Source organism: Lampris incognitus, chromosome 2 (assembly GCF_029633865.1).
Source record: "Lampris incognitus isolate fLamInc1 chromosome 2, fLamInc1.hap2, whole genome shotgun sequence".
In the NCBI taxonomy this organism is placed as follows: Eukaryota; Metazoa; Chordata; class Actinopteri; order Lampriformes; family Lampridae; genus Lampris; species Lampris incognitus.
The window spans coordinates 147,633,915-147,645,804 of NC_079212.1; the positions used below are offsets into that span (position 1 = coordinate 147,633,915).

General features: G+C 45.8%; 1 protein-coding gene across 2 annotated transcripts in view; it reads right to left on the bottom strand.

Moving 5' to 3' along the window:
- Positions 1 to 7,727, bottom strand: part of iars1 (isoleucyl-tRNA synthetase 1) — a 159,953-nt gene extending 152,226 nt beyond the window's left edge. The window contains exons 1-2 of one of the 2 annotated variants that reach the window (XM_056273008.1): positions 7,706 to 7,727; positions 5,752 to 5,875 (exon numbers count right to left, since the gene is read on the bottom strand). In XM_056273008.1, the coding sequence (XP_056128983.1) occupies positions 5,752 to 5,870 (119 nt within the window). In that variant the 5' untranslated portion in view covers positions 5,871 to 5,875; positions 7,706 to 7,727. Of the gene's footprint in view, positions 1 to 5,751; positions 5,876 to 7,495; positions 7,680 to 7,705 lie in introns of those variants that run through there. The other variant, XM_056273007.1, reaches the window with a different exon arrangement.
- Between the last annotated feature and the right edge of the window lie 4,163 nt (positions 7,728 to 11,890).

Below are 11,890 nucleotides of genomic sequence, written 5' to 3' on the forward strand. Positions count from 1 at the left end.
ATAATAAAGACACACACACACAACAGGCTGAACAATAAAGACACACACACAACAACAAGCTGGACAATAAAGACACTAACACAACAACAAGCTGGACAATAAAGACACACACACAACAACAAGCTGGATAATAAAGACACACACACAACAACAAGCTGGATAATAAAGACACACACACAACAACAAGCTGGATAATAAAGACACACACACAACAACAAGCTGGATAATAAAGACACACACACAACAACAAGCTGGACAATAAAGACACACACACAACAACAAGCTGGATAATAAAGACACACACACAACAACAAGCTGGATAATAAAGACACACACACAACAACAAGCTGGATAATGAAGACACACACACACAACAACAAGCTGGATAATAAAGACACACACACACAACAACAGGCTGGACAATAAAGACACACACACAACAACAAGCTGGACAATAAAGACACACACACAACAACAAGCTGGATAATAAAGACACACACACAACAACAAGCTGGATAATAAAGACACTCACACAACAACAAGCTGGATAATAAAGACACACACACACAACAACAGGCTGCACAATAAATACACACACACAACAACAAGCTGGACAATATAGACACTCACACAACAACAAGCTGGACAATAAAGACACACACACAACAACAAGCTGGATAATAAAGACAAACACACACAACAACAAGCTGGATAATAAAGACACACACACACAACAACAAGCTGGACAATAAAGACACTCACACAACAACAAGCTGGACAATAAAGACACACACACAACAACAAGCTGGATAATAAAGACACACACACAACAACAAGCTGGATAATAAAGACACACACACACAACAACAAGCTGGATAATAAAGACACACACACAACAACAAGCTGGATAATAAAGACACACACACACAACAACAAGCTGGACAATAAAGACACTCACACAACAACAAGCTGGACAATAAAGAAACACACACAACAACAAGCTGGATAATAAAGACACACACACAACAACAAGCTGGATAATAAAGACACACACACACAACAACAGGCTGGACAATAAAGACACACACACACAACAACAGGCTGGACAATAAAGACACTCACACAACAACAGGCTGGATAATAAAGACACACACACAACAACAAGCTGGATAATAAAGACACACACACAACAACAAGCTGGACAGTAAAGAGACACACAACAACAAGCTGGATAATAAAGACCCACACACACAACAACAGGCTGGACAATAAAGACACACACACAACAACAAGCTGGACAATAAAGACACTCACACAACAACAGGCTGGACAATAAAGACACACACACAACAACAAGCTGGATAATAAAGACACACACACAACAACAAGATGGATAATAAAGACACATACACAACAACAAGCTGGACAATAAAGACACACACACAACAACAGGCTGGATAATAAAGACACACACACAACAGCCTGGATAATAAAGACACACACACAACAACAAGCTGGATAATAAAGACACACACACAACAACAGGCTGGACAATAAAGACACACACACAACAGGCTGGATAATAAAGACACACACACAACAACAGGCTGGATAATAAAGACACACACACACACAACAACAAGATGGTAAATAAAGACACACACAACAACAAGCTGGACAATAAAGACACACACACACAACAACAAGCTGGATAATAAAGACACACACACAACAACAAGGTGGATCATGAAGACACACACACACAACAACAGGCTGGATAATAAAGACACACACACAACAACAAGCTGGATAATAAAGACACACACACAACAACAAGCTGGATAATGAAGACACACACACACAACAACAAGCTGGATAATAAAGACACACACACACACAACAACAGGCTGGATAATAAAGACACACACAAAACAACAAGCTGGATAATAAAGACACACACACACAACAACAGGCTGGATAATAAAGACACACACACAACAACAAGCTGGATAATAAAGACACACACAACAACAAGCTGGACAATAGAGACACACACACAACAACAGGCTGGATAATAAAGACACACACACAACAACAAGCTGGACAATAAAGACACACACACAACAACAAGCTGGATAATAAAGACACACACACAACAACAAGCTGGATAATAAAGACACACCCACACAACAACAGGCTGGACAATAAAGACACACACACACACAACAGGCTGGATAATAAAGACACACACACAACAACAAGCTGGATAATAAAGACACACACACAACAACAAGATGGATAATAAAGACACACCCACACAACAACAGGCTGGACAATAAAGACACACACACACACACAACAGGCTGGATAATAAAGACACACACACAACAACAGGCTGGATAATAAAGACACACACACACAACAACAGGCTGGATAATAAAGACACACACACAACAACAGGCTGGATAATAAAGACACACACACAACAACAGGCTGGATAATAAAGACACACACACAACAACAGGCTGGATAATAAAGACACACACACAACAACAAGCTGGATAATAAAGACACACACACAACAACAGGCTGGATAATAAAGACACACACACACACACAACAACAGGCTGGATAATAGACACACACACAACAACAGGCTGGATAATAGACACACACACAACAACAGGCTGGATAATAAAGACACACACACAACAACAAGCTGGATAATAGACACACACACACAACAACAGGCTGGATAATAGACACACACACAACAACAAGGTGGATAATAAAGACACACACACACAACAACAAGCTGGATAATAAAGACACACACACACAACAACAGGCTGGATAATAGACACACACACAACAACAAGCTGGATAATAAAGACACACACAACAACAACAGGCTGGATAATAAAGACACACACACACAACAACAAGCTGGATAATAAAGACACATACACAACAGGCTGGATAATAGACACACACACACAACAACAAGATGGATAATAAAGACACACACAACAACAGGCTGGATAATAGACACACACACACAACAACAGGCTGGATAATAAAGACACACACACAACAAAAAGCTGGATAATAAAGACACACACAACAACAACAGGCTGGATAATAGACACACACACAACAACAGGCTGGATAATAGACACACACACAACAACAGGCTGGATAATAAAGACACACACACAACAACAAGCTGGATAATAGACACACACACAACAACAACAAGCTGGATAATAGACACACACACAACAACAAGGTGGATAATAAAGACACACACACACAACAACAAGCTGGATAATAAAGACACACACACACAACAACAGGCTGGATAATAGACACACACACAACAACAAGCTGGATAATAAAGACACACACAACAACAACAGGCTGGATAATAGACACACACAACAACAGGCTGGATAATAGACACACACACACAACAACAGGCTGGATAATAAAGACACACACACAACAAGCTGGATAATAAAGACACACACACAACAACAGGCTGGATAATAAAGACACACACACAACAACAGGCTGGATAATAAAGACACACACACACAACAACAACAGGCTGGATAATAAAGACACACACACACACACAACAACAGGCTGGATAATAGACACACACACAACAGGCTGGATAATAGACACACACACAACAACAGGCTGGATAATAGACACACACACAACAACAGGCTGGATAATAGACACACACACAACAACAGGCTGGATAATAGACACACACACAACAACAGGCTGGATAATAGACACACACACAACGGTTGCCAGACTCTCAGGTGAGGTGAGACAAGAGAAATCCAGTGCTCACATTTGTTTCATGTATTTCTGAAATGAAATGCAACCCTCTGCAGTTTGGCCAAGCTAACAACAGAGGGCGCTGCACCGCTACAGCCAGTCATGAGGCAGATAAAACCTGATCTGAGGAGGTGAAATCAGAAAACCAGGGGACTGACGGGGAGCCGATGGTCAGAAGGACCCAGTGGAGCAGCCAGCAGCTCACACCTGGTGAAAACAGGGGTCAGCCTGTGTCTGATTGGTCAGCGTGTAACTGCTGCCCTGCAGCTCCAGCAGGTTTACAGAGCGCCTGGCTAGTGTCGCGGTCCATCCCGCTGCCCACCAACATGGGGATCGCTGGTTCGAATCCCCACCCACAGAGGGACGCCTGATCAAGCCGGAGGTAACACAGGAAGCCAGATGTGGGTATGTGTCACTGGTCGCTGCACTAGCGCCGCCTCTGGTCAGTCGGGGCGCCTGTTCGGGGGGGGGGGGGGCAATAGAGTGATCCTCCCACGTGCTACGTCCCCCTGGTGAAACTCCTCACTGTCAGGTGAAAAGAAGCGGCTGGTGACGCCACATGTATGGGAGGAGGCATGTGGTAGCCTACAGCCCTCCCCGGATCAGCAGAGGGGGTGGAGCAGAGACCGGGACGGCTCGGAAGAGTGGGGTAGAGCAGAGACCGGGACAGATCAGCAGGGGGGGTGGAGCAGAGACCGGGACGGCTCGGAGGAGTGGGGTAGAGCAGAGACCGGGACGGCTCGGAAGAGTGCGGTAGAGCAGAGACCGGGACAGATCAGCAGGGGGGGTGGAGCAGAGACCGGGACGGCTCGGAGGAGTGGGGTAGAGCAGAGACCGGGACGGCTCGGAAGAGTGGGGTAGAGCAGAGACCGGGACAGATCAGCAGGGGGGGTGGAGCAGAGACCGGGACGGCTCGGAAGAGTGGGGTAGAGCAGAGACCGGGACAGATCAGCAGGGGGGGTGGAGCAGAGACCGGGACGGCTCGGAAGAGTGGGGTAGAGCAGAGACCGGGACGGCTCGGAAGAGTGGGGTAGAGCAGAGACCGGGACAGATCAGCAGGGGGGGTGGAGCAGAGACCGGGACGGCTCGGAGGAGTGGGGTAATTGGCCGGGTACAATTGGGGAGAAAAGGGAGGTAAATAAATAAAGACAGATTCTAGGCTAAGCCGACACCTCCTCCAAAAGCTGAACCACAACACAGCAGGTGAGCCTGGAAAACCAGCTCCTGAGGCAGCAGCCGATTAAACAACCCGCCTCCTTCAGCCACAGTGGAGGCTGAAATTCAGGACGCAAGCGCTTGACATTTTTTCCCACAATTCTAATAATACCACTACTATTATGAGCAGTACCACCACCACTACTACTACTGCTGCTTTCTCCGGGCGCTCCGGTTTCCCCCACCATCAAAAAGACATGCATGTTAGGGTCAGTACTGCTGTCTGTGCCCCTGACGGAGGCACGGCGAGGCCAGCTGGAGGGGGTCCCCGGGCGCTGCCCCCTGCTCCTAGCCACACAGCTAGGGATGGCTTACATGCAGAGAGGAACTCCCCCACGAGGATCAATAAAGTGTCTCAAAATAACAAATACAGTAAATTAAACCATTCTGCTTTCATTTAAGACGTTACTCACACCTCTACCTGCTGAATTTTAGTCTTGGGTAAAATCTTCCATACTTATACTCCATTTTAGCCTGACATCTGATACCAGGATAAGTCAATCCCTAACTACTACTACCACTACCACTACCACTACTACCACCACCACTACTACTACTACTACTACTACTACTAATAATAATAATAATAATAACAATGTATTTTTTTCTATTGCACTTGTCATTTAAAACAAAAGTCATCGAAACATTGTAATAAGATACTTGGGTGTTTACTGGACTTACCGGGGTCTGTTCTTGGACTGTTTGAGGCATTCTTGGAAACAGTCCTTCTCCTGCCAAAACTGGAGGATCTTCTCTTCCTCCAAGGGGAAGCTGATGGACTCGGGAACCGGCTCCACCATGGCGTCTAAACCCACCATATCCAAAACAGGGGTTTTAAGAAACGACAAAACAATAGCGATGAGGAACCGACCGTCCATCTTATTCTGAAAGCCGCTATGATTCAAATAAGGCTGGGTAGGGTAGGGTCCCCCAACGAGGCCCTGGTTCACAGCTGGGACTTGAAGACCCACCCCTGCAGTGTCTGCTACAGCAGAGGACCCACACACAACAACCAGGCGCTGCCTGACTTGTTGGACTTGGACCGTTAATGTCGACACATCCTAACACCACCCGTGACAATGAGCACAACCTGACAGTCTGGGCGTTTCCCTGCGGCTGTTACTGGTTACTTTATACTGGTTAGCTGAAGTGTGGTTGTTACCGGTTAGTTTATACTGGTTAGTGGAAGTGTGGTTGTTACTGGTTAGTTTATACTGGTTAGCTGAAGTGTGGTTGTTACTGGTTAGCTGAAGTGTGGATGTTACTGGTTAGTTTATACTGGTTAGCTGAAGTGTGGTTGTTACTGGTTAGCTGAAGTGTGGTTGTTAGTGGTTAGCTGAAGTGTGGATGTTACTGGTTAGTTTATACTTTATGTTACTTAGTTTATACTGGTTAGCTGAAGTGTGGATGTTACTGGTTAGTTTATACTGGTTAGCTGAAGTGTGGTTGTTACTGGTTAGTTTATACTGGTTAGCTGAAGTGTGGTTGTTACTGGTTAGTTTATACTGGTTAGCTGAAGTGTGGCTGTTACTGGTTAGTTTATACTGGTTAGCTGAAGTGTGGATGTTACTGGTTAGTTTATACAGCTGAAGTGTGGTTGTTACTGGTTAGTTTATACTGGTTAGCTGAAGTGTGGTTGTTACTGGTTAGCTGAAGTGTGGCTGTTACTGGTTAGCTGAAGTGTGGTTGTTACTGGTTAGTTTATACTTTATGTTACTTAGTTTATACTGGTTAGCTGAAGTGTGGATGTTACTGGTTAGTTTATACTGGTTAGCTGAAGTGTGGTTGTTACTGGTTAGCTGAAGTGTGGTTGTTACTGGTTATACTGGCTAGGTGAGGTGTGGATGCGACTGGTTAGTTTATACTGGTTAGCTGAAGTGTGGCTGTTACTGGTTAGTTTATACTGGTTAGCTGAAGTGTGGCTGTTACTGGCTAGTTTATACTGGTTAGCTGAAGTGTGGCTGTTACTGGTTAGTTTATACTGGTTAGCTGAAGTGTGGATGTTACTGGTTAGTTTATACTGGTTAGCTGAAGTGTGGATGTTACTGGTTAGTTTATACTTTATGTTACTTAGTTTATACTGGTTAGCTGAAGTGTGGATGTTACTGGTTAGTTTATACTGGTTAGCTGAAGTGTGGTTGCTACTGGTTAGCTGAAGTGTGGTTGTTACTGGTTAGTTTATACTGGTTAGCTTAAGCGTGGCTGTTACTAGTTAGTTTATACTGGTTAGCTGAAGTGTGGTTGTTACTGGTTAGCTGAAGTGTGGTTGTTACTGGTTATACTGGCTAGGTGAGGTGTGGATGTGACTGGTCAGGGAAGACAGACCCACTACAGATAGCCCAGCACTACACACGTCATACGCTGATCTAAAACGGAGAGCAGGAGAGGCTGAAACAGAAGTAAAGAAATTCCCCTTTCCACTTACATATAAATCCCATGCACCGTGTGCACTGACGCCTTCTTGTTGCTGACGGCCAGTTAGAACCGGGTCAGTAATTCTGTACTAAAACCGTGTTCGCAGTCTAAAGTGGCCAGACAGCAGGACAGACGGCAGGACAGACGGCAGGACAGACGACAGGGTTAAACGACACGGCAGAGAATATTTCATAAATCCCTTTTCAGCGACCACACTCACATGTGTTCGTGCCCGGCTCAGAAGGCTGCGATCGGAAATGATGCAAGCCAGGGAACGCGTTGCCGGAAGCGGAAGTGCTCCTGGAACCTGAGCTACGTTACATACAGCAACGTTGGTTTAGCGAACAACAAACCGTCGTGTTATTTCTTTTATTTATTGATTTGTGAGGTCATGCTTTGCAAAAAACAAAAACGAAACAACAAGAACAAAAGCAGAACGACGCGTTGCCTAGAAGAGCGGTGATTTGTAGTTTGAGTGAGTGATAATGATCAGCAGGATACAGTGTAGCCGGGTGTTTACTTGCCCGGTGCGGGATTCGATACGGGTGTACTGCGCCACAAGGCGACGTCACTAACCGCTCGGCTGAAGGGCCAGCAGACCCGTTAACTAGGGGCTAACGGGTCTCATTACTAGTAGTTTACAGTCGTATCACATACAGACAAGTCTTTACCAGCAAAGCCACACGTCAGACTCGGCGGACAAGTCTCCGTACACACCAGCTGATTTGTTACAGGTGGGAGAAGCAGGGGGAGGAGGAGGAAGTGCACACTGATTTGGTCCTGCCCCTTGTGTTGGTGTTACCCCATGCCTGCACACAGTGGATCAGACATGGGGAAAGAAATGAACAACACAGAGTGTGCGATGATTTATGATCCAGAATGTCACTTGCTTTTCCCATGGTGCAATGCTCCTTGCAGCTACCTGTGTTGTGTGAGGTTTCCAGCAGATATTGTGGTCTATCTAGTATCACACCGAGACATTTATTGTCATATACTCTTTCTAGTTGGACATTGTCTATCACTACATTTGACCCGTTTCTAATAACACTATTCAACACATTCCATATAAAGAAGGTGCTGGGTTCGAGCCCCGGGGTAGTCCAACCTTGGGGGTGGTCCCGGGTGGTCCTCTGTGTGGAGTTTGCATGTTCTCCCCGTGTCTGTGTGGGTTTCCTTTGGGGGCTCCGGTTTCCTCCCACAGTCCAAAGACATGTAGGTCAGGTGACTCACTGCACTAAATAGTCCCTAGGTGTGAATGTGTGTGTGTGTGTGTGTGTGTGTGTGGGTGGGTGGGTGGGTGGGTGGGGGGGGGGGTGATGACCTGTCCGGGGTGTCTCCCTGATTTTGTTATACAATAGTTTTCTTCTAGCTGTGTTATTTTATTTTCAATCTCAATTTGTTCAGCTACCCATTCTTTTTTCTTTGGGCTGGTATGTGAGATAGTCAGGCCTCTCGTATACCTGCTACACCGTGCATCCCTCACAGGTCTGAGAGTGGCGTTCCGGGCGGGAGGGGCAGGTGATTGACACATGCCGGTGTGAGGCTGGGTATGTGTGGAGGCCCCAGCAGCCTGGTTCCGCCTCCCGGAGTGAAGCTCATAAGGACCGTCTGTCTGACTTCGGCCATGGAGGACGTCTGCAGAGCAGCCGTAAGGTCAGACAGCCTGCATCCTCTCCCAAGAGCGCATGTTCTGTATGGTGGATCAAGATGGCCTTCACTTGCTAGCTAGGATGCTGTATTCAGGTGGCAGCATGACAAGGCTGTGGTGGGGGAAATACTCAGTACGGTGATATTCAGGCTCTCACAGAGGAAAACCTCTAAGGGGAATAACGGGAACAAACACAACCCTCCTGCTCTCTTCCGGGTCAAAATAACCCACAACAGTGTTGATGACTTTTCCTACGGGGACCCCAACATTACAAACATGTGATGACTTTTCCTACAGGGACCCCAACATTACAAACATGTGATCACTTTTCCTACAGGGACCCCAACATTATAAACATGTGATGACCTTTCCTACAGGGACCCCAACATTACAAACATGTGATGACTTTTCCTACAGGGACCCCAACATTACAAACATGTGATGACTTTTCCTACAGGGACCCCAACATTACAAACATGTGATGACTTTTCCTACAGGGACCCCAACATTACAAACATGTGATGACTTTTCCTACGGGGACCCCAACATTACAAACATGTGATGACTTTTCCTACGGGGACCCCAACATCACAAACATGTGATGACTTTTCCTACGGGGACCCTAACATCACAAACATGTGATGACTTTTCCTACAGGGACCCCAACATCACAAACATGTGATGACTTTTCCTACGGGGACCCCAACATCACAAACATGTGATGACTTTTCCTACGGGGACCCCAACATCACAAACATGTGATGACTTTTCCTACGGGGACCCCAACATCACAAACATGTGATGACTTTTCCTACGGGGACCCCAACATTACAAACATGTGATGACTTTTCCTACGGGGACCCCAACATCACAAACATGTGATGACTTTTCCTACGGGGACCCCAACATCACAAACATGTGATGCCTTTTCCTGCGGGGACCCCAACATCACAAACATGTGATGACTTTTCCTACAGGGACCCCAACATTACAAACATGTGATGACTTTTCCTACAAGGACCCCAACATTACAAACATGCGATGACTTTTCCTACGGGGACCCCAACATTACAAACATGTGATGACTTTTCCTACAGGGACGCCAACATTACAAACGTGATGACTTTTCCTACGGGGACCCCAACATTACAAACATGTGATGACTTTTCCTACGGGGACCCCAACATTTAAAAAATGTGATGATTTTTCCTACAGGGACCCCAACATTACAAACATGTGATGACTTTTCCTACAGGGACCCCAACATTACAAACATGTGATGACTTTTCCTACAGGGACCCCAACATTACAAACATGTGATGACTTTTCCTACAGGGACCCCAACATTACAAACATGTGATGACTTTTCCTACAGGGACCCCAACATTATAAACATGTGATGACCTTTCCTACGGGGACCCCAACATTGCAAACATGTGATGACTTTTCCTACAGGGACCCCAACATTACAAACGTGATGACTTTTCCTACGGGGACCCCAACATTACAAACATGTGATGACTTTTCCTACGGGGACCCCAACATTTAAAAAATGTGATGATTTTTCCTACAGGGACCCCAACATTACAAACATGTGATGACTTTTCCTACAGGGACCCCAACATTACAAACATGTGATGACTTTTCCTACAGGGACCCGAAAATTACAAAAATGTGATGATTTTTCCTAAAGGGACCCCAACATTACAAACATGTGATGACTTTTCCTACAGGGACCCCAACATTACAAACAGTGAATTGCTGTTTTTGTTCTTATTTCCATGAAAGCTGTACACCACTAGGGTACTAAGATGGTCTTAGAGTCATGTGTGGGTCATGTGTGACCCCAAGACATGTGTGGGTCATGTCATGTGTGACCCTAAGACATGTGTGGGACATGTGTGGGTCATGTGTGACCCTAAGACATGTGTGGGTCATGTGTGACCCCAAGACATGTGTGGGTCATGTGTGACCCTAAGACATGTGTGGGTCATGTGTGACCCTGAGACATGTGTGGGTCATGTGTGACCCTAAGACATGTGTGGGTCATGTGCGACCCCAAGACATGTGTGGGTCATGTGTGACCCTAAGACATGTGTGGGTCATGTGTGGCCCTAAGACATGTGTGGGTCATGTGTGGCCCTAAGACATGTGATTGGTCAGGTACAATTGGGGAGGGAAAAAAGGGGGGCGGGAAAAAAGAAACCACCATAAAAAGCAACTTACATTTCTAAAATGGCCGCTGTAATTCATCATGATGGACTGCTGTAGCATCATGTTAGCCGTCTGAAGTGGGGAGTTTTGCACTGAAGCAGGACTGTGAATTTGTCCCCCATTAATCACACTGAAGTGGAGATGACAAGCTGGAGCTGTGTGTCCAGTATGAAGACAAGGATGGAGGACAAACACACAAACTCTTCCTTTAGCAGCTGTGAAACAAGTGGAGAATTATACAAAGAATCAGCCTAACAGGGAAATACGACTGATGAATAAGCGAGCTCCTCCCACGGTGAGACTCAACCAACTGATCCTTACCATCAAGACTGGTCCCTCATCAGCTGAAAACCCTGTCTGGCTCTGCCTGACTGCAAAACGTAGCCATCTTTGATTTCAATCCATCAGGAACAAAGACGGTTACACTGACTTGGAGGAACTGAAGAGGATGCTGAAGGCCACCGGGGAGACCATCGCCAAGGGTGACATGAAGGATGGAGACAAGAACAATGACGGCAAGATCGATTACGACGGTGAGAAAAA